The following is a 22,504-nucleotide window of genomic DNA, read 5'->3' as shown; positions in this document are numbered from 1 at the left end:
CCATCAGTTAGCACTTGGGTTATCTTAAGGATGCGACCGGATTAGGTTTGCATTTGAAAGTGTTCTCACGCAATGTGATGGACGAATTAGGTTGCATTATTGCATTATAATACGTGAGCGCAGACATCCTTCTACATCAGACAATGAGTTCCACAAGGGGCCTAGCCATGTTTTAGAGTAAGTAAATGATACAGGGTCACATGGCATATCTTTTCGGAAGCTCTCTGCTTTTTACCGTTTCTTTTTTGAACAAAGACAGAGTGAAGCCAGGGAAGGTGTTTTGTTTATGTTTCTAGGCTTCTCGCACCAGGGTTACCACTCCTCAGGGTGTGTGCCAAGGGGAGGGAGCCTCCCTTGCTCTGGCTCTTGCCCCACACACCGCTCAGCTTAAGCCTGCAGTCTCGTTTGTATCCAGACCCAGGACCATCTGCCAGATCTGAAAGCATCTCAAGAATGAGATGGATTCACCCGAGAAACTGGATAAGAACAGCTTAGTGGGTAGGTTCCTTCCACCTCTCCGGATGCCCACACGTGTCATTCAGAGCAGGTGTTGGAGCCCTGGAGGGGTGGGATGTGTCACAGGTATACCTACCGAGACTGACTTCAGTTGGGCATGCCTGCAAACCCTGCGCTCTGGAGACTGAGGCAGAAGAATTGCTATGAGTTCAAGACTAGACCCCGTCTCAAAGAGGGGCGGGGCCTTCAATTTCACTTAAAACCGCTTGTTTTGTATTTGCTCTGGTTTTGTTTGGTTTTTGAATGGTGGTCTATAACTCGCCTTGGCTCCCTTTGTGATCAAATAGTCATTTGTTTATCTTTATAGTGCTTTCTTCACTTTACAGAGCCAAGATATGATAGAGGCTGACTTTTCCTTCATCTTCAAACATAGATGATGATGCTATGCCTAAGGAAAGAAGTTAGCTTGTTTTTTTTTTTTTTTTTTTTTTTTTGGTTTTTCAGGTGCATAACTTCAGATAAATGGAGAGAAGCTGAAAGAGTAAGACTTAGCCCATAAGTACCAAACTATGCTTCGTGCTAATGACTGCGATGAATTGGGAAGTGGCTGGTTCTTGTTATCTTCTCAGGCCTGACATTCATAGAGGAAGTCTTGACTATTATTTTACATACAAAGGACTGGGTCTTGGAGTGTTTGGGAGCTGGCTAAAAAGTGATGGTGGTGATGTGGAGGCGGGGAGTGTGTCTGTGCATGGGATTTAAACTAAGTTCTGTAACCTTCAGCTGCCAAAACCATATTTCAAGGTGAAAGCCTTTAGCGCTCCTAATTCAGAAAAGAAAAATAGACATTTAACCGAATTGGAAAATGATCTTGTTTCTTGACGTAGGCATAGCAATACTGATAGCCTAAAGTACTAAATATCATTTGAAAATTCGAGAATAGTTCTTCTCTCGTCATCCAGGTTGTTGATCTCAACAACCTGGTAGCTGAGGGTACCCCTGAACTTCCTGCCTACGCCTCCTAAGTGTCGGGATTGCAGGGATGCAACCACCATGTTCTTTTCTTTATTTTAAGAGACAAGGTCTCTTGTATTGTCAGTAAAAAAGCACAACTCTCATCTCAAAAAGAATAAGAGATAGCTTATTTTTTGAGCCAAATATGAGTGACTGTGGCCGAGGAACATGGAGTGTAGCTGTCCCAAACAATACGTTCCACTGTGGAAATGGTTTATGGAGTTTTCATAGAAAAAAAAAAGAAATCCCTGAATCAAGATGTTCCCTAAGTACGCTGGTGGGAACGTCAGAAAGGGTACAGTGGGGTGGAGGTGGAAGCTGCCAGTCTCTTAAGTGGACTCCTTCCAAAAAGACTAGCCTGATGTTCACATGATGTTGGGACAGAGAGGCGGGCTATAAAGGGGTGATCAGGAGATGAAGGGACCCCGTGTGAATTTTGCTTCTGCACCTACAAATTCTAGACTTCGAAACTCCCCAATTAAGAAAGTCCAACCAACTGATCAGCCTTATGTTGCTTTGCGGGGAGGGGGTAGGAACTTCACTTTACACCGTATAGCTCAGGTTGGCCATTTTCCTGCTTCAGCCTCGTACTGTTCCTATTGTTAGTGTGTGTCAAGCCAGGCCTCACCTTTCTAACCAAGTGGTTCTGCGAGGATTATTGGTTTCCACTTTAGCAGGGGCAGACAGCACCTGAGCCGAGGGTGTGATTGATGCTGTTTCATCAGTGAGGCATCTTAGAGAGTGGCTTTTGTGGTTTGGACTTTTTAGTGAAACGATAAACTTATATTCTTGCAGAACATATTAGACATTTTTGGGGCTTGTGTTTCCTGTGCTGTTGAAATGTATGAGAGGTGCAATGTGGATCTCCTGAGACAGAGAGGCTGAGTTTGCCCTTCTGCTCCAACTCCAATACAGTCAGGATCTAGTGTGCAGACCTCCCAGCAATAGAGTGTGTAGAGTCAGGGGCTGGTGAGATGGATCAACTGTCTCTGCTCTTGCAGAGAAGCTCAGTTCAGTTCTCTGCACCCACATGGTGGTTTACAAGTATCTGTTACTCCAGTTATTGGGATTTGACGCCCCCTTCTGGCCTTCTCAAGCATTGCATAGCCCTGCATTGCCATGAAGGCAAACATAAAATATTCATAGAACATCAAAACATTAAAAAAAAAAAAAAACACCTCAGAACCACTATAATTCCACCACTCGGAGACATTTGCTTTAATTTTCTTCCATAATTCTTTTTATGCTTCTATTTGTACCACTTAGGAGCCCACTGACCGAAGGATTTTATGCCATAATATTTTTTAGGTTTCTATCATTTTATAATGATTCTCAAGTACTTTTATAAACTGTAAAAACATATGCGCAAGGGTTGAACACACAGCTCAAGCTGTAGAGAACTTGCCTAGCATGCACAGACACATACTGGGTTAAATCCTCAGCACAGACAAGGGTATGCACCAGTGATGCCAGCACTGGGGAGGAGGAAGCAGGGGGATCAGAAGTTCAAAGTCATCTCCAGTCACATCTTAGTTTGGATCCATCCTAGGATGCGTGAGACTGTCCACAACTATCTCACAAAATGTATGCAAAAATAGAATATCATGTGTCTGTCTGTCAGGGTGTCTGCTATACACTGGTATACATGGAACTGTTGTGAGGTCATCTGGAGATAAATTTGAAGGACAAAATACCTGTGCTTGTGGGCAGTGCTGTCATTTCAGAGAGAGCGCGCCCTGGAAGCATGGGCGGGGGTTGGGGGGGTGTGTGGGGCCAGAGCAGAAAGATGCAAGGACATCATATCCTCTGTATTTTCTCATAATGATGTGGGGTCGGGTATACAGGAAGGCAGAAACATGAAGGAGAAAAAGCATTGGCTTATGGTTCTTGGACTAATTAGGTCTCGTGAGAGAGAGAGTCTCCCTGATGGATCATTATTTCTGACGCGAGCTTCCAAATAGACCCATAAGGCTAACCCGTTGGCGGAGCATCATTCTGAGACTTCAAAGTGGGTTCGAGGGGACCATCCACTCACTCACTGGCTTCTACTGGGACCCAGGCGGGGAGCCAGGAATGGAACACCCCTCCAGAGTGCTAAACATTCCCAGGGAAGACACAGGAAGCAGCTAAAACCCACAGTGGACCCGAGAGCCTCATGAGTCCCAGGCTGGGGTGCCGCTGCCACATTGGGTCTTTTTCATGAATTGTGGAGCCAGGCCTCTGGAGGGAGGGGTGCATAAGGAGGGGAACTCCTAGGATTCATCACTGACCTGCTCTGGTTCTTTTGTTGTTGTTATTGAGATGGGTGCTGCTGTGTAGCCTAGGATGGACGTGAACTCACTGTCCTGGTTCATCTGCGCACACGCTTGTATTATCAGCATGAACGACTTTGTGCAATTTTAAATGGACAGTTATAAGCAACTTTTCTTTTGCCTCTTTTTCTTCTTCTCCTTCTCCTCTTCTTCTTTCTCCTCCTCTTCTTCCTCCTCTCCATCTCTCTCTCTGTCTCTTGCTGTGCCTCTGTCTGTCTATCTATCTCTTTAATTTACTAAAAGCTAGAGGCAGGGAAGATGGTTCAGGAGGTAAAATGCTTGGTGTACAATCATGAAGGCATGAGTTTAGAAGTCCAGAACCCATGGAAATGCCTGGTAACAATACTGTATGTGTCCATTATCCCAACCTTAGTGCCGATGAGAAGGAGGCAAAGACTGGAAGATTCCTGGGGATCAGAGCCGCTGGCCAGCCAGCATTACCGAAATGGCTACCAGCTCTAGATTCAATGAGAGACCATCTTAAAAACTAAGGACAGACTAATAGATGAAGGCACCGAGCATCCACCTCTGCACGCACAGACCATGCATTTGCACACACATGGACGTACACATGCTCACACACACACACACACACGTTCATACAAACACACACAAAACCATGGACAATTGTCAGGGTCTCACCACCCCACCTGTGGCACTCAGAGTTCCTTTCTGTACTCGCAACTCCTTCCAGCCAGCTGTTGGGATCCTGCAGCAGAGGAGGTTGCTGACGTGGGAGCAGATCAAGCGAATACCGGCATCTCTGAGGGGTACAGCTGTCTTGATTAGAACACGTGGCCACCCGACCCAAGGCCTGGCTTTCCAGCTCTGCTCATGACCTGTCTGCCCCTAGGCTCGTTCTGCTAATGCTCTTTGATGGTTTTCTTTCTGAGCTGGTAAAGCAAGCCTTGAATTTTCCATTTCAGTGTGAGTGGGATCTTAGTTCTTTGTTTGGATCTCCAGTCTTTATGCAATTAAAAAAATTAAAATGAGGTATAAAACAACAATGGGCATAAGACTTAAATGTTTAGCTCGGAAGGGACAGTGGGCAGACTGTATAAAAAATAAGAATCTTGTGAACTCTGAGGCAAACAGCACAGGAAACCATTGTTTCCAACACACACCACAGGAAGCTGCCTGTCTAAGGTTGGTAGGAGACCAGATTGTCACTCCTAGCGACAAATACATGTATGTAAATTCCTGGGAATTGACCTTTAAAGACAGACACAAATTGGTGATGATTAATTTCCTTCTCTATATAAATGTGGAACTGAGAAGGAGGTAGTGAAGGGGAGCTCAAGTCTGAAGCTTTGATATTTTTTCCAGTGAGAACACATGTACAGACTGTATTAATACTAAAAACAATCACTAGTAAATAGGATGTAGTAATGATTCTGTGAGCATATAAACACCCAATGTTTAAAACCTTGATTACATTTCTGTGTGTGTGTGTCTGTGTACCAGTGGAGGTTCCAGAGTGACTTTAGTAGACGGATAAGGAGGGATCAGTGATGACCTGAGCTTCTAACCTGGGCAGGGGCGTGGCTGGGATTGCCAGGGTGGTGTATCTAGCAAGCACAGTTAGTTCTAAGGCTGCAGTGGAAAATGTGCCTCAAATGGAAGGGAGTGGGAGACAAGACTGGAGGTGACTGTCTAGACAAAGAGAACAGACAAAGGACTCAGAGGAGGTAAAAGGACGACTAAAAAGAATTCTAACATGAAAAGGTTGGCCAGATATGCACATTTTTATGAACAAGAAATTATGATTGATGTGACTAAAACTTCAAAATGTTGAGTTGTTGAAGGAGGACTTAAAATAAGCTTCCTCTTATTACAAAGCAGTTTGATAAGTCCCTAAATGTTCTATCACTTGTAAGCGGGAATAATACGACACACACAGAGAGACACACATACAGATACACACACACATATATACACACACACACACAGATATGGACACACAAATGTGCACACGCATACAGATACAGACAACATACATACACACACAGGTAGATAGACAGAGGCACACATGCAGACATAGACATACACACTAATGCATGGATTATCATTTATCAGGTCTTCCAAAGTAGGTAACTTCAATCCCTATCTTACTGATGAAGAGAAGACGCAGTCTCTTTTGGAACGGGCTGTGTAAATCTCTGGAGTCGGCACATGAGAAACCTTGCACAGAAACTCACACCCAGGGGTTCTCCGATGTTTTCCCTCATGCTCAGCATTGTCCTCCCGAGGGATGATAGCGCCTCCCTGCCCTTCTCAGGATTTGTTTTGAATTTCATGTGGAGACTTCAAGGAACCCATGAATCTGCTAGCCCTGGTGTGAGTGGTTCATGGACATAATCCAAGGCATCTTTTCCTGTTGGATAATGATAAACCATGCTGGCCTTACAAAAACATAATGATGATTATCACTGCTGATTGTCGGGAGAGTTCTTAGAAGGGAAGATCGATTTTAATTTCTAAGCACCTCCCCATAAAAAAATTTTGAGTTACTGCATGTGTGTATGTGGTATGTGTGTGCGGTGTGGTGTGCACACAACTGTTTGTAACTATACTCACGGTGTGAATGGAGTTAGGTTTGCTCCTCCATCCTGTCAGGCGGAGGCAGTGTCAGGACCTAGTCCCTCCTCACCTACCCTGCCTGATAGCTTTGCTAAGAATCACTTGCACTACAAACTTACCCCTTTCTCACTTCCCAGGCATCAACAAAAACCGGCTTGGTGTGTGTGGCTGGATTCTGTTTTTCCTTTCCTTGCTACTAATGCTCATCACCTTCCCCATCTCCATATGGATGTGCTTGAAGGTAAGGCCCTGGGAAAGAAGTGGGCGTCTCCCTGCGGACTGATGGGAAGACTGAAGCTTCTCCCTTAATCTTTCAGATCATTAAGGAGTACGAGCGTGCTGTTGTCTTCCGACTGGGACGCATCCAAGCTGACAAAGCCAAGGGACCAGGTAGGAGACTGCGGATGGCTGTTACCACCAGCCATGGGATCTAGGGAATGTCCAAGGAGAAAACACAGAAAGCTGGAGACCTTGTTTCTCAGGCAGCGGATGATGTCGGTCCATTGGGCTTGTTAGTGGGAGAGACGGCCAGTTAAAGCATTATGCAATCTGAACCTCTGCCTCATAACTCACCCCCGAGTAGTCCAGTGAATGGGTAACATTGATTGGATGCCATTTATGCCCAGGGCTGTGAAGAGCCAGGTCCAGGGAGTGAAGGAAGAAAGTGAATGGGCATGTGGACTGTTCAAGGAGCTGGATTTTTATTATCTTTGGAAAGGGCTACACACACATGCACATGCACACACACATATGCATATGCACACCATATATATGCATATATATGGTGTCACTTTATAATACATATATATATATATATATATATATATATATATATATATATCTTCCTCTTGTGGTGAGCTGATGAATAATTGGAGGAGTTGAAGTCAGATGTGATTCCCTGGGTAGAATTCTCTAGTTTGGAGAATGAAGACCTTGAGGCCAATATAGATTTAATGACTTATCAGTGAGTATCCCAATGGCTGGCAGTAAACAGGAGATTCCCAGCATCCAATTCCAGGTGCATTTCCCTCCACGCTCTCTACAACTCTGGGAAGTAAAATCGGTTACCAACTGTTCAGATTATAAGGTGACTTCTGGCTGAGGGAGTGGACGGGAGGTGTTGAATAGTAAGGAGCCCTGGACCTGAGGTCTTGAGCCACAGCTTCTCTGCAATCACAGATTGCTTGCACTTGTTTTGATGTATAACAATGACAATTTCGTATGATTAATATTATGGTTAGGAAGGATAGTGGCCGGTAGCTTTATTTCCCTGATAGCATTTGCTTTCTGCCCAGCTCCTATGCTTTGAGGGAAGGCTGTTTTATCTCCATCCACACTGTAACATCTGGGTTGGGGGAACAGGAGCCTTATATGCGCGGTGAGACTCTACCTGACCACAAATCAACAACACTGTGTGCTCTTTTACGTTACATTAAAAAAAAAAATGAGAAACTTCCCAGGATAATTTTGTGAATGAGCCTTGACCTTCAGATAGCTTAACGGTTGTCTAACTTCATAACCAACCTAAGAGAAGAAGACAAGCATCACTTCTTGTGGATGTCTTTATACATGTGTCAGGACACCAGTGTTAGAGACTCTGCCAATGAAGAGTCACTAAGCCCTCTCTTCCGTCACACTCCCCATCAATGGGTCCAAGGTTATATTGGTTATAAGTGAAACTAGAGCCCGGAGGTGTGGTGCACACCTTTAATCCCAGCACTTGGGAGGGAGAGGCAGAAGCAGAAGCAGGCAGATCTCTGTGAGTTTAAGGCCAGCCTGGTCTACAGAGCAAGATTCAGGGCAGCCAGTGCTGTTATACAGAGAAACCCTGTCTTGAAAAACCAACCAACCAACCAAACAAACAAACGAATAATGAATAAGTAAACCTAGAGCAGGGAGAGAGGCAGAATAGCCATGACTTGGAGAACTCCAGAGGAGAATGTGTTCTTCTTAAATGAATTCTCCCACAAGATTTCTCGGCTGAGAGTCCCAGGATAATAACCCCCGTCATGCATGTCTCTGGGGCTAACGGTTTACCTCAGAACATCATGAGGGCCAGTGGGAAGCAAGCCAAATTGCTAAGGCCTTTGCAAATGGCAAATGATCCTTTAGTAATAAAAGTGTTAACGAGAAGAGCAGTCATATCCAGCACTTTGTGTTGTGCTTGGCATGATGCTTGGTACTTAATTTGTTGTCATGGTGACCTGTGCTTCAGCTTCACCACATCTTCTGTGTCGTCGGTAAAGCTCAGGAGGGATGGGTGAGCGGTCCAAGACATGGCTGGGTTGGCTGACACTGAACTCAAGGTAGTTCTCAGGATTCAAGAAAATTTAGAGAAAAAAGTAAAGCTTGAAATAATATGAACAAATGAGCAAAACCACCGTGTACTCAGTCCATGTCGTCGGCTCTTCACTCGACTAAAAGCTGATTTCTGCCTTAAAAGTAAAGGCGGTAACACAAAGACGCCCTGATTATGGAAATGGCTACCTGTCCAAACCTTGCTGTTCTGCCTCATAGCTGTGATCCCCGTAAAGAGTGAACACCTCTGGGGTAAAGCTGGGGACCCGGTGTTCTTAGATGGGTTTTTTTACTTTGCCCTTTCCTGGCCTGCTCCAAGTCCAGTACTTACTACTCAGAAACAGAAATGATTGCACGGGGGGGACATCATTGTACTTGAACACAGCTAAAGAGACAGTGAGTTCTCAGCTCTGTGGTTCACTGTTTGCAGGGACTCTGAGCCCTGGAAGACTGTGCTAGCCAAGGGCCAAGCATTAACACATATATATGTTTTTGAGTATGTACGTGTGTGCATATACATATATAAAATGTATTTGAAATAAACTCTAATTTGTCTAAGCTGCGTTTGGATTCCTTATGTAGCCCAGGAAGGGCTTGAACTTGTAATTCACCAACCTCAGCCTCCTTCCTGAACCTGAGACTGGAGGGAAGATTTTAACACCAACTAATTCCTTCAACACTGTTGGTGATGCGGGGGCTGTTGTCAGTAGCTGATAATCACAGCCCAGCTTGACTCTTTCCAGTTAGCAAACCATTTTCCTAGATACCTGTTTAAAATTAGCCTCAAAAATAAATGGTCAAATAGAAGTAGATTACCGAAGAATAGAAAATGTAAAGACTTGTGTGTCGGGGACCTTAGCGTTTTGCCGCAGGTCCTTGGTTCCTAAGTAGTTCATTTCCTTTAATTACTGGATGGCCAGATTCAGTCACCTTCACCAAAGCTGCATGTGTTCATTCAAGAAATGCATACAGCACTACAAAAGCAATGCTCAACCCCTGTAGAAGACCGTCTTCGTCATTCTTTTGAACAGGTCAAATTTTAAATCAGTTTTCTTTTTTCAAAGGTTTGATCCTGGTCCTGCCCTGCATTGACGTGTTTGTCAAAGTAGATCTGCGAACAGTCACTTGCAACATTCCTCCACAAGAGGTACAAGATCAAACAGGGGTTGCTAAAAACAAAACCCTATGGTCTGGGCATAGTTTTAACCTACCAGGGGAAGGTGACTTAATCCCCATCCTCTACCCCCATCCCCCCCCCCCCCCGGGGGCCTGCTTGAAATGCTTCAGGTGGCTTCGGTTAGCCAATGAGAATGAATCGGAAGGGCGGGGCTGAAACATTGAAAAAATGGAACAGCAGGTGGAGTCGGGCTGTGCGCTGTAGGGAAAGCGGGATTAGCTGAGGGAGACGCGAGGGGCGCAGCAGGGAAAGTTGAGTGGAACGCGGTGGAGAGCGTGAGGGGGAGGTGGTGGAGCGGTGGGGGTGGTGTGTGTGAGGTCAGGCTGCACTCTCCACAGCCTTCCCAGAGGGGCTTTTAGAAACAGTGGAGCGCTTAACTTTACTTTTGCCGTTCACTTTTGGTGTCTCTGTGTACGTACCGGGACAGAACAGACGCTACACAGGACCCGCCTGAAGTTGAACTTCAAATGGTTCTTGAAGTCGTATGCATTAATGACCCAAAGCAGAAACTGGGTCATAGAGAAGAGGAAATGACACCGACAAGCTTTCCAGCTGCCCTCTTATAACCAAAGGCATCTAGAAAGAAAAGAAAACGCAGGAAAGATGGGGCATGGCCAGAGCGATAAGCAGGCAGGGAACCAATCAAGGCCCAGGTACCTACCAGTTGCCACGGGCTGTCAGGAGACGTGGAGGACCGGCTTCAGATCCGAGCCGTCGCAGACGCTACTGGAAAGCTTCCAAAGGCTTTTGTGGCTCTGCAGTGGACAGTTTTCGGGTTCTAATCCCAGGGTCCTCCCAGAAATATCTTTAAAAGAGAGGGAAAGGGAGGGGAAGGGTGGGGGAGAGGGAGAGAGAAAGGAAGAGATCACTGTTCAGAATGACTGCTTACTGGATCTCAAGAGCGCAGTTGCTTTGCTTGAATATAGAACACGGTCTCTGGCGCCATCTATGGTTCCTAAGAAGTATTGCTTCTCCTTTAGTCCGAGGGGATCTGCATACCAGGTAGACAACAGGAAGCAAATCTGTTTGGAAGGAGAAGAGAGGGCTTTTCCCTATGGGATGTAAGAAATCTCTAAATTAAAGCTACAGGGATAGGTAGGGACCAAACCTGTGCAGTCAATGGTAAAGTAAGATACACGTGGTTTCACTCTGTGCTCTGCAGATCCTCACCAGAGATTCTGTGACCACCCAAGTGGACGGAGTTGTCTATTACAGAATCTACAGCGCTGTCTCAGCGGTGGCCAACGTGAATGATGTCCACCAAGCCACATTTTTGCTGGCGCAAACCACTCTGAGAAACGTCTTAGGGACACAGACCTTGTCCCAGATCTTATCTGGGCGAGAAGAGATCGCCCACAGCATCCAGGTAAGGACACGGAGTACGTGGAGCCTGCATCTCGGGGATCAGTGACCACTAACCCACTGACATCCATAGTTCTTAGTTCTGTGTGTGTGTGTGTGTGTGTGTGTGTGTGAGAGAGAGAGAGAGAGAGAGAGAGAGAGAGAGAGAGAGTTCAGGTTGGCCTTGAATTCACTACTACCGCCGCTGAGGATGACCTTGAACTTGTAATTCTTCTGCCTTTATCTCGAGTGCTGAGATTACAGGCTGGCACTACCACGCCCAGTTTTATATGGTACTGGGAATCAAACCCAGGGCTTTCTGCCTGCTAGGCAAGTTCTCTACCAACAGAGTTCAAACCCCAGCTCAAGATTTGTTCACAAAACCTTCAGGAGATTCACTTCAATTCCAAATGTCACCAATGAGTTTAGAAAAGAGAGCCCCACCAAACACACCGGATACGTGAGGCGGGTCACATGTCTTTTGATCAATGCCTCTTCTTCTGGATACAGACCTTGCTTGATGATGCCACTGAGCTCTGGGGGATCCGCGTGGCCAGGGTGGAAATCAAAGATGTCCGGATTCCTGTGCAGCTGCAGAGGTCCATGGCAGCCGAGGCTGAGGCCACCCGGGAAGCCAGAGCCAAGGTAAGAAACATTGGGTTAGCATGGTGGCAGACAAGGATGGAGCCGAGGGGAGGGTAGAATCCCAATGATTGTTCCGAAAGAGATTTTTTCCACTGATTTATCTCTCCTGAGAAGTTCCCTAAAAGACAGTGGGCAGTTTGCCACACCTTGAGGAAGGTTGGTAACAAGTTACGACTCTGCTTGCTGCATGTGGAGTGATCAGCAAGGAAAGGCAGGGAGCAACACTGGTCATGTATCAGGTCTTGTGGAGACTGTGACTTAGCAAAGCCTTTCAGATCCTGTGAGGCAGAGCCTGGAGTCGTCCAGGGACCACCATCGTTATAAAGCTAACGTTTCCAGAGTGACCAGTGTAGTGCTTATGTTTTCAACATTGTTACTAGAGTAGGATAAATGTTACTGAATTTAAAAGATTGTCGGAATACAAGCCAGGTCAGAATTAGAACTCAGGCTGGGCCTGAGTTTCCATGAATCTGTTGCCACCTTTGTTCTGCATGGATAGATTTACTGGTGTCAGAGACTGGAAATCTTCAAGTATGACTCTTAAAGTAAACAGAGGCTGCCTGTTCATTTCCCAGCCACCCGGACCTGAATAATAACACAGAATTTATATTACTTATAACACTGTTTTGCCAATAGCTTAGGCATATTCCTAGCTAACTCTTACATCTTAATTAACCCATTTCTATTATTCTGTGTATTGCCACAAGGCTGTGGCCTACCAGTAAGGTTCTGGCTGGCGGCTGGCATCTTTCTCCTTTGGCAGCTACATGGCATCTCTCCTACTACGCCTACTTTCTCTCTATATCTCTGTTCAGATTTCCTGCCTGGCTTTACTCTACTAAGCCATTGCCATTGGCCAAAACAGCTTCTTCAATAACCAATGGTAATAAACCATATTCATAGCATACAGAGGGGAATCTCACGCTATATTAGGAAGCCAAACTAAGGCTAAGGAAGGTTTTCTCTACCCTTGGTCTTCCTTGTTTTGTCTACTGAGTGCCAGCATTTCCTAAGTAGGACTCCTTTGGCACATCAAAAGCAAGATGGGTCAGTCGAGCCCTGGCCAGGGTTTCTCTTGAGTAACCTCAGAATTTAGAGGGACAGTCAGGAGAGAGAGCCCCAGTGAGGGTTATCGGGGTGGGGCTCGTTACTGCTGTGATCAAAAGCTGAGCGACTAGAAACAATTCTGGCGCTGTGAGAATGAGCCTAATTTGGCGACAGAATACAGCGAGAGTACGAGCGCTTGTTGTGCAAGCCTGACTCCCTGAGATGGGTTCCGATCACCCACAACAGGGGCCAGCTGGCTCCCGAAGACTCTCAGGCCTCCACGTGCCCGCTCTCAGACCAAGTTTTCATTGGCTGAAATGGCACCGCTTTTATCTGCTTGAAAGTAAAATTTGAGGGCTAACAATGTGTAAAATATTTAGCCCCAGGGCCCTAGTCCACGCCTCTGTTGCTGTGACAAACCCCACAACCAAATTTAACTTGAGGAGAGAATGGTTTATTTCAACCAAGGCAGGGCCTGATGCCGAGGCCCTGGAGGAGTGCCGCTTACTGATTTCTTCCTCATGGCTTCCTCAGGTTGCTTTCTTATACAACCCAGGACCATCTACCCAGCGATGCCACTGCCAGAGTGGGCGGGGCCCTCCCGTGTCAATCATTAATCAAGAAAATGCCCCATAGACGTGCCCACAAGCAGTTTAGTGGAGGCAATCCCTCAGTTAAGGCTCCTTCTTCCCAGACGACTCTACTTTGAGTTAAGTGAACAAAAAAAAAAAAAAAAAAAAAAAAAAACCCAAACACAACTAACGGGAACATTCGCTTTTTGCAGCTTCTTGAATGTGAATATCTTGTCTTTGTTTAGAGAGTAAGCGGAGAAGATACAAGTAGCATAACTGGGACCCACACCCAGAAAAAGAAGCCCCAGATACCATGCAGTCATCAACTTTTGTTTCTCTCATTTTAGGTCCTTGCGGCTGAGGGAGAAATGAACGCATCTAAGTCCCTGAAGTCGGCTTCCATGGTACTGGCCGAGTCCCCCATTGCCCTCCAGCTGCGGTACCTACAGACCTTGACCACCGTAGCCACTGAGAAGAATTCCACCATCGTGTTCCCCTTGCCCATGAACATGCTCGAGGGCATTGGCGGCATCAGCTATGACAAAAAGAAGGTCGACAATAAGAAGGCCTGAGCTCTCCCAAGTGACTGCCTATTGCTTAGAGAGGCCTTTCTGTGCCATGAGAGGTCAGCCATTAGAAAAGACAGAGGCCAGCACCATGCCGCTACAGTAACGCCACAGCTAGCAGGCTTTCCGGGGGGAAACATGGCAGCTACACAGACAAAAACAAAGCTGAGAGCTGCACAGTACATTTCTTTCTAAGGCATAACTAATATTTAATATTCTTACGCGATTAGTTAGTAGTTGTCCCTGACAACCAGCAGGGCCTTTCTCTCAGATGGGGTGGAGACTGTGGGAGACTTTGGCAAAAACTTCAGATTTAAGCTGTGTTGGAGAAGGACCCTAGGTCATTTGTAAAGGAAAGCAGGGCCTGCATTTTTGCTATGTATGCGATTTACTGTTATTCCAAGAAATTGACTTGCTGTAGCTCAAGTAGACATAAGGAAATCCTTCAAGATTGAAAATTAGGCTCAGTTTGGATGGGGAGCTGCGACGTAGCAGCAAAAGCACAGGGCATAGGTGCCAGCTGAGGTCCCGCTCTCCGAACACCCTGCAGGTCCTGTTAGGGTCTGGGCCATTCTCATCATCATGCGCATTTATTGGCATCAGAGGAGCAGCGAGGCAGAAAAGCACAGGGTAATTTTCGTACTAGCCAGAACATCTGTAACCACTGGGGATGTCATTCCGTGAGTCGCATGTTTTCACTCTGCGAGTCCCAAGAGCCATAGTGATTAAGAGCTGTTTGTAGTCTCTCCCCAACTCCAACAACTTGTTGTGAATAAAGAAAGTCATAGAAAGTGATCATGGTTTAAAGATTGCGTCGGTGGAGTTCATTTCATTGCCGAGATGTGATTTTCTTTTTGGGATTAGTTTTGAGAAATGAGGTCTATTTTATTTTATTTACTTACCTATTTATTTGGTTTTGGTACTCACTATGTCATGCTGGTGGATCTGAAACTTGCCCTTAATCCCAGCACTCTAGAGGCAGAGGCAGGAGGATCTCTGTGACTTGGAGGTTGGCCTGGCCTACATAGAAAGTTCAGGAAAACTGGAGCTACATAGTGAGAGCTTAAACAAAATGAAACAAAGCAGACAAAAGAGCCTCCTGCAGATTCAAGTGACTCTGTCTTTGATGACATTAAGGGTGATTTTCTTTTTTCTTTAGTGCATTTTCTAGTTTATGCTTTTACTATTGACTGACTAAACAAAGACCCTCTGAAGATCAATAAGTGTGCTTGGTGATAACGAGGCTGTAGAAGAATCACAGAGTGTAGACTGCCAGGATGGCATTCAAAACACCCCCACCCCCTCCACTGGGCCTAGGGTAAGGTCCTTTCCCTGGGGGAGAGGAAGGGAAATGGCAAGTAACCTCTCTCCTGCGATGCCTCCCGGGAGGCACAGCCATGGATTGCATCACTCTTGAAGAGGGCAAAGAACCCTTGTCAGCCAAGTCCTTTGCCTTACCAGCTACCCTCTGATATTTCGGCTTCTTAGGTACCCCCCGCACGGGCTCTGGGTTCTTATGTCCCCAAAGAATTGAACAGTGGCCTACTGATGCATCAGAAGTGGGGCCGGATTATTGAGAAAATAATCTTGTTGGTAGAGCATTTGCTTAGCATGTGTGTGGCCCTAGCTTTAGCCACCACTATTGTGTGTGTGTGTGTGGGGGGGAGCCCGCAAAAGCAACCCCAAAATTAAATGAGGGTGTATGTGCATTTCTCATTCTAGGGAGATGGCCAATAGCTGAGCTGCCCCAGGTAGGGTTACAAGATATGAAATGGACAAGTGAACAAAATTCACAACAAGGCAATGTGTTGTGTGAAATCTGAGTTGTTCTGACTCTCGGTAGCAGCCTGTACAGTTATACAAGAATGCTCTGTGTAGCTAAACGTGGAATAATTTTTGTGTGTGTGTGTGTGTGTGAATTTGAATTGTACCTTTCCCGGGTGCACCTTGCTGGTAGCATCTGGGCTAAACAACACGGTCCCCTCCAGCCAGATGTCTACCGGTTGCTCACATTCACAACCGTTAAGGCAGCTGTGTCTGCAGGAGGTAAGAAAAGCAGAAGGCAGACAAAGATGTGTATAACAATTTTGACTCAGTAGTCAGTACGTTTTTCAGGGCTGTTTCCAAATACCTGGTGAAGGGAACAGAAGGAAGAAAGAAGCGAACAGGAGCAGAGAGGTGACTGCCAGTGCTCAGCGGGCAGGCTAGAACCCTCATCCACGTGATGCCCACGTTCAGGGTAGGTCTCCGCTCTCAGTCAAACCTCTCTGGAAACGCCCGCACGCACAGGCTCAGAGTTGTTTGTCCTAGGGGCTTCTAAATTCAGTTAATCTGACGGTGAAGATTAAGAATCCCGAGGTCTAAGGAAAGATTGGGACTGGAGCCATAGTTCGACCTCTTCCTTTTGCGCATGCCCCCTTAAAAGACCCTGCCCCTGGTAATGACTCTGGATACATCTCCGTCCTGCTCTACTTCCTTGGGATTTAGCCCTCCATTGTTTTTTCACTGTTTTTGCTGTTTTTCAGCTTGTCGCATTTACATTGTGGGTGGCACCTTACACTGAAATACACTTTGGATTGTTGTGAGGGAGGGACAGTTGTCAAAGATTACCGGTAAGCTTCTGATGGGGCGGGATTCTGGCTTGGTTGAAGCAAGGGGGGAGCTGGCACACGTGCACCTTCATCCTTCTACCCCCATCCATCCCTAGTTTCTCCTCTAGTCATGTGTCTCGCCTTAGCTTGGGGTTTTTCTTAAACTTGGGAGTCTTTGCAGTGATTGTAAATTCACAGCAGGAAGGTCACATTTCTACTCTCTGTACACTGTTGCGTCTGGGTTCCTGTGGCTCTCTGGTCCTGGTGCTTCTGGTTTCCTGTCTTTCTCTGGTCCTGGTGCTTCTGGTTTCCTGTCTTTCTCTGGTCCTGGTGGTTCTGGGTTCCTGTTTCTCTCTGGTCCTGCTGGTTCTTGGTTCCTCTCGCTCTCTGGTCCTAGTGGTTCTGGGTTCCTGTCTCTCTCTCTCTGGTCAGTTCCTTGTTCTCCCGTCTTCTTCTGTTGCCGTCTGGAAGGCCAGGCTTCCCTCCGCAGAGGGGAATTTTCCACTGCAAAGGCTGGTTGTCACTCTTTCTAGAAGCCTGATTGACTGAGCATTTCTGGTGCTCACAGCTTTTCCACTGGCAGATGGTCAATTTTGTTCCTCATCTTTAAGATGTTGAAGGTGCTTTGACAACACAGTGAATTTCTTTTCTTCTGTTTCACCTTCTTCAGCATGGTCCCCACTTTTAGAATTGTACTATGGTACCTGAAACATATGCTTGCAGGTATTATTATGACTATTATTATTATTAAATAGTGGTGACTTCATGTTAAAAGGTTAAGCCATTTGATATAGAGGAAATCAGGGTCCTCTTTGAGGGCTCTTCGTCTTATTAATAACATAATTTTAGATGAAATTAATGGAAGCACAAGGACAATTTTATTAGAGTTTACAACACCCCCCCAAACAAACAAACAAACAAACCCAGAGAAGATAAACTTTAAACTTCAGTTGCTGCCCAGAGAAGTAGGATATAGAAATGAAAAGTCCATGCGGTTTAAGGTAGCATGGGAGATAGACTCTCGGAGGGCAGGCAGTCACAAGGCAGGGACGATGGTTTTGGTGTAGGGAACCTTGGAGTGGGCTAAAGACCCCCAGGACCAAGTTCTCAGCACAAACAAGATTTATGAATGGAATGAAGGAAAGAAGCAACAAAAACAGGAGAAAGAGAACCGGGGAGATGAGAAGGGAACAAGGGAGAGGGGGAATGGGGGACAAAGGAGAGGGGGAATGGGGGACAAGGGAGAGGGGGAATGGGGGACAAGGGAGAGGGGGAATGGAGAACAAGGGAGAGGGGGAATGGGGGACAGGGAGAGGGGGAATGGGGGACAAGGGAGAGAGGGACAAAAGGGCATTTGTCTGAGGGGGGCTAGATAAAGGACTGTCTCTGGATAGAGAGGAGACAGACATAGCCCATAGGCAAATGGCAGTTTATAAAGGTAAAAGGGGAAACTCTATGTTAGGATGAGGTGTTTAATTTTAATTGAGCATATTAATTAGGTGAGCCTAAGGGGGCTTTTGATTGCTGGATTTCAGTACTTTGATAGCTAGACCTTGGTAGTCAGCCTCAGGAGGAGGAAATGACCAAATAAGGGAACAGACCCTGGTGGCTACTTTTAGGAATGCAATCGAAAGGTTTTTTAGCAAGGCAGAGAGAATGGGAGAGAAGGGCAGGCCTGCCAGAGCCACGTTTGCCAGGCTAAGACTGGCTGGAGTCCCTTCATTTAGCCAGACATGTTGAGGGGAAATTTGAAAATAAGAAAAATCATCTCAGAAAAGAGTCAGAAGGAAGGAAGTCGCACTTGCCTATGACTTAAAGCGGGCAGACTTATGACTCTTATTTGGCTGTGGCCCCATAAGCTTTGGCACGGGGTGGGGATTCTGGGAAGGAGAGTAGTGTCGTGTTAAAAGATTAATTATTCCACCCATCTCTTTAGCAATGCTTAGGGTGAGCTGACCTTCCTAGGGCTGATCCCTTAGCAAAGTGATTGACCTTCTCCAACTGGAATGTATGCCCAGGCCAGAGACTCTATTCTCGTGGCCAGAAGTTTTATCTACGCTGACAGAAATATCATTTGCATATGTGAAGTCTGGATAAGGGTGCCCAGTCTACACTGGTAGTAAGGACCAGAAGGTGGATTTGTCCTCATCAGTAAAGCTAGGTCAGGTTTCCTAATCACAGCAGGGTATAACCACCTGCAACAAAGGCCTGGTGAGTTCACATTTGTTTCATTGAAACAACCAAGGAGGCCTTTGGCTGTATCTTGCTACAGTTGGTGGACAAGCCCCTGGACCTGTGAGTTTATCTTGCTAAGAGACAGAATATGTTTGCTACCTGTTTCAGAAAGACAGTGGGAGTCATACACTCACCAACGGGCACGTGTGAGTCCCAATCCAGAACCAGAATGCTATTCTTAGCAGCTTGCAGGAGTTTTTTTTTCACTTAAGTACAAACAAAAGCGACAGGAAGACATTGCAATAAACTGGTCGTCTGAACACAAGTGGTACGGACTTTTATTTATATTAAGCACAGGATATAATCTGAAGCAGAACAGCTGTGGCTATAGTACAAATAACAGGAGGAGTTATTTAAGACATGGGTTTAAGAGTGCATGGCTCCAAACTATTTGCATAATTCGATTTTCAGGAATAAACTTTAATATCCAGCAAATATGCAGTACTTTAGCAAAGGCACAAAGCAATGAGACCCTGTCAGCGTCTGAAGCATCCTCACCGGAAACAGGGAAGGCTACAAATAATTCCATGACCCAGCTGTGCCTCTCAGTGATAGATAAATGCATGCTTGCTAACGTAGTGGAAGTCACCTTGGAGGGGAGGACGTCCTTGATACAATTATAAAACACAGTCCTTGTCCAGGATAAAGCTTTGTTTTATACATAAATGGGCCAAAACCGAAAAAAAAAAAAAAGAAAAGCAAAAAAACAAAAAACAAAAAGACAAACCAAAGAAACCTTGCTGGAAGCTTAAAGTCCCATCACAGGAGAAGACCGCTGAGCATTGTGTGTGGTAATGTGAGCTACCGTACAGAATTTATGTTTTTTTCTAATCCAAGACCAACTTTCTACAATGTCATTTTTATTATATGCTCCCTGTTTTTAGTTAAAAATCCACTCTCTCTCTCTCTCTCTCTCTCTCTCTCTCTCTCCCTCCTCTCTCTTTAGAGCACAATACTGACAGTGTGGAGGAGTGTCCACGCCCTGGAAAAAAATAAATGGATGAAGAACTTGACCTGGGTTGCTGAAGCACTCACGCAGTCAGAGAAGGCACTGTCTGGCTAATAGCAGAAGAACACTGGGTGTTTAACAATTATAATTCTAAAAGCCTCAATGCTGTTGACATTCATGACTGCTGATCTCATGACAAAGTATTCAGTCAGTCTAATTGATTTTATGTGTGTGGTTTTTGACTTTTATTCTTAATGAAATTTATCTTGAGACGATAACATTGAGATGTACGTGGCTGTCCTATCATTCAGTATGGTCCTTTTCCTTTGGCAGAAAGGCTTTTCCCCCATCTAAACCCATAATATCTTACACAGGAAGGTGGCAGCAGGCCTGCGGCGTGGCATTCGGATGGGTTAGAAGGCTCACCACCCACTGAAATGCTAAAGGTTTCACAAGGAAATGGAGGGTGCTGCTAGAGACGTGGGAAAGAGACCCCACAGAAAAATCTAGGCCATTTTGTTAAGGAAAGAGGGCAGGAAAGGAAAAGGGGAGGCAGTGGCAGGAGAGAGGTACGCCAGGACAGGGGCAGTTTTTTGTTGGTGCAAAGCGTGACCCTGAGAAAACACGCGAAAGAAAAGAAATTGAGCACACTCCTATGACAGAAGAAACTGAGAAAACACAGCTCTTCGGCGACCAAAGGAATCATTTTAGCCTGTTTTATTTTATCCACTTGGGTTAGGGCATGAGGTCTCCTCCCCCCTCTGACTTCTCTGTGGTCTTTCTGGTGGAAAAGGAAGGAAAACAGGTTCTCCTTTTAATTTTTGATCGAAGTAGAAGCAGCCACTCAACCCTGCGAACCCTCCCCTCTCTCACAGCGGTGTGGCTGTGAGCTGATGCATCTGTCCTGAAATGTCTGTCACTCAGTTCTAGGAAAACATTTTCAGGAAATACATTAGCCTTTGAATGACTATCTGAAACCCCCACAATAGGTTTTTACAAATGAAAATCACCCATGTTATTTCGACGAGAACAATGCATTTAGCAATTCTCTCTGCCTGGAACTGAGATGTGTGTGTGTGTGTGTGTGTGTGTGTGTGTGTGTGTGTGTGTCTGCAAGCATTGTAATAGCATTCTAATAGCAGTAGTTAGATGTTTCTTTCTAATTACACACAGAGCTGAGCACCACTAGGCATTCGGGACCCATTCGTTTGTAGTAAGCCAGTGAAAACTTGTATTCTTTGTCTCGTGGATGCTTTCACGGTTTGAAAGAGGAAAGGACGCAAGAAGATGGTCACCTGGTTTGCTTTCAAGGTAATTTCCAATTTGTAAAGCATTTGCATGATTATAAATATTCCCTTTCTTTTCATCAAAGAACTGGACGTTTCCACGTCACCATCAAACAGATTTCCCAAACGAACTCTCAACTCTTAAACTCCACGATTCTGAGTTCAATTCTGAGGTCGCCACTTTGTTTCTCCTCCTGGAAACAGTTTGACCCCCAGCACCTGTGCGTGAAAAAGGGCTCTCTGCAATCTTTTCACACACGATTTGCTTTGGTTTTTGAGAAAGGATCTCTCTGTGTTACTCTGGCTTGTCACTATGGAGATCCACCTGCCTCTCCCTCCCCAGGGGTGGCAGTAAAGTCACGCACCACCGCATGAAGCCGTTTTTACATTTTATTTTTAAAAATTTTTATTTTTGATGTGGTCTCTCTACATAACCCTGGCTATCCTGGAACTCATTAAGTTGGCCTCAAACTCATTAAGATCCACCTGCCTCTGCCTCCTGGGTGCTGAGATTAAAGGTGTGAGCCACACCTGTCTGTACACGTTTCTATATGAAACCCCTTAGAATATCAGCATTAGGTTCTACTTTACCCTGAGGAAGAACTCACAGTAAGGTGACTTGAAGGAACTGTTTTGTTGCACACGGGTGTTCTCTTGATTTTGAGTAGACATGGAGTGTTTACAAATGTCAGGCTGTGTACTAGTCTCGACTCACAGGGCTATTATCTTTAAGCTTAAAAAAGTAGAACCTAATGCTGATATTCCAAGAGGTTTCATTGGGGGTCACAGACATACATACCTCTGTGTTCTCGTGTGGAGGAGATTCCGCTAATCTTGACCCATTTCTCCAAAGACAGAGCCATATCTGATTACCTGCTGTCCAAAGACAAGGTGAGGAGCCTGGTGTCCAATCACTGCTCCAAATGGATGACCAATCTTAGAAGAGAGGGCAGTGCTGCTGCAAGCCTCTGGTCCTCCCTACACGAGTGACTGAGGCAGGAAGACTGAAAGTTCAGGCCAGCCTGAACTAAAGAGCAAATTCCCAGCCAGTCAGGGCAACTTTTTAGGCTGTCTCAAAGCAAAACATTCAGAAAGGGTTGAGAGCTGTAGGTCAGAGATAGGGTGCCACCTGGCCTGTGTAAGTCATAGTACAATCCCCAGTACAGATTGTATATATTATATTGTGTGTATCTCCCTGCTGAGACATCTCCCCAACCCTATTACTCACATATTTTAATGTTTTCTTGTCTGTATGCTTAGAAGGACCCCTCATGGTAACATTTATTTTTGTTTTTAGTGTGTAATATCAACCAGATGTTGGTCTGTCTCAGGAGGTTTGGAGGAAATCAAAAACTATAATTGCTGACTTCCTATTCTCTATGGAAATTTATTTCATGTATTTGTTCTCAAAATATCAGAATATTTTTAAAAACAT

At 45.5% G+C, this 22,504-nt stretch overlaps 1 protein-coding gene across 1 annotated transcript; it reads left to right on the top strand.

Moving 5' to 3' along the window:
• Positions 1 to 458: 458 nt before the first annotated feature.
• Stoml3 (stomatin like 3) lies at positions 459 to 14,701 on the top strand. The gene is made up of 7 exons (XM_041659429.1): positions 459 to 498; positions 6,500 to 6,603; positions 6,680 to 6,752; positions 9,725 to 9,807; positions 11,000 to 11,203; positions 11,689 to 11,823; positions 13,790 to 14,701. The coding sequence occupies exons 1-7, from the start codon at positions 459 to 461 to the stop codon at positions 14,012 to 14,014; spliced, it is 864 nt and encodes a 287-aa protein (XP_041515363.1). The 3' UTR covers positions 14,015 to 14,701.
• The last annotated feature ends 7,803 nt before the right edge of the window (positions 14,702 to 22,504 follow it).

This window comes from Microtus oregoni, unplaced genomic scaffold, assembly GCF_018167655.1.
Source record: "Microtus oregoni isolate MIOR12 unplaced genomic scaffold, Mior012 000010F_ref0000083, whole genome shotgun sequence".
In the NCBI taxonomy this organism is placed as follows: Eukaryota; Metazoa; Chordata; class Mammalia; order Rodentia; family Cricetidae; genus Microtus; species Microtus oregoni.
The sequence above is the reverse complement of the archived record's forward strand: the minus strand, read 5'-3'. Positions and strand labels throughout refer to the sequence as shown.

Bases quoted from the DNA above. Each gene is read 5' to 3' on its own strand.
- Stoml3 (XM_041659429.1), top strand. From the start codon at position 459: ATGGATTCACCCGAGAAACTGGATAAGAACAGCTTAGTGG. The intron at 6,604-6,679 runs GTAAGGCCCTGG...TTAATCTTTCAG, and splicing joins CCATATGGATGTGCTTGAAG to ATCATTAAGGAGTACGAGCG. The intron at 11,204-11,688 runs GTAAGGACACGG...TTCTGGATACAG, and splicing joins AGATCGCCCACAGCATCCAG to ACCTTGCTTGATGATGCCAC.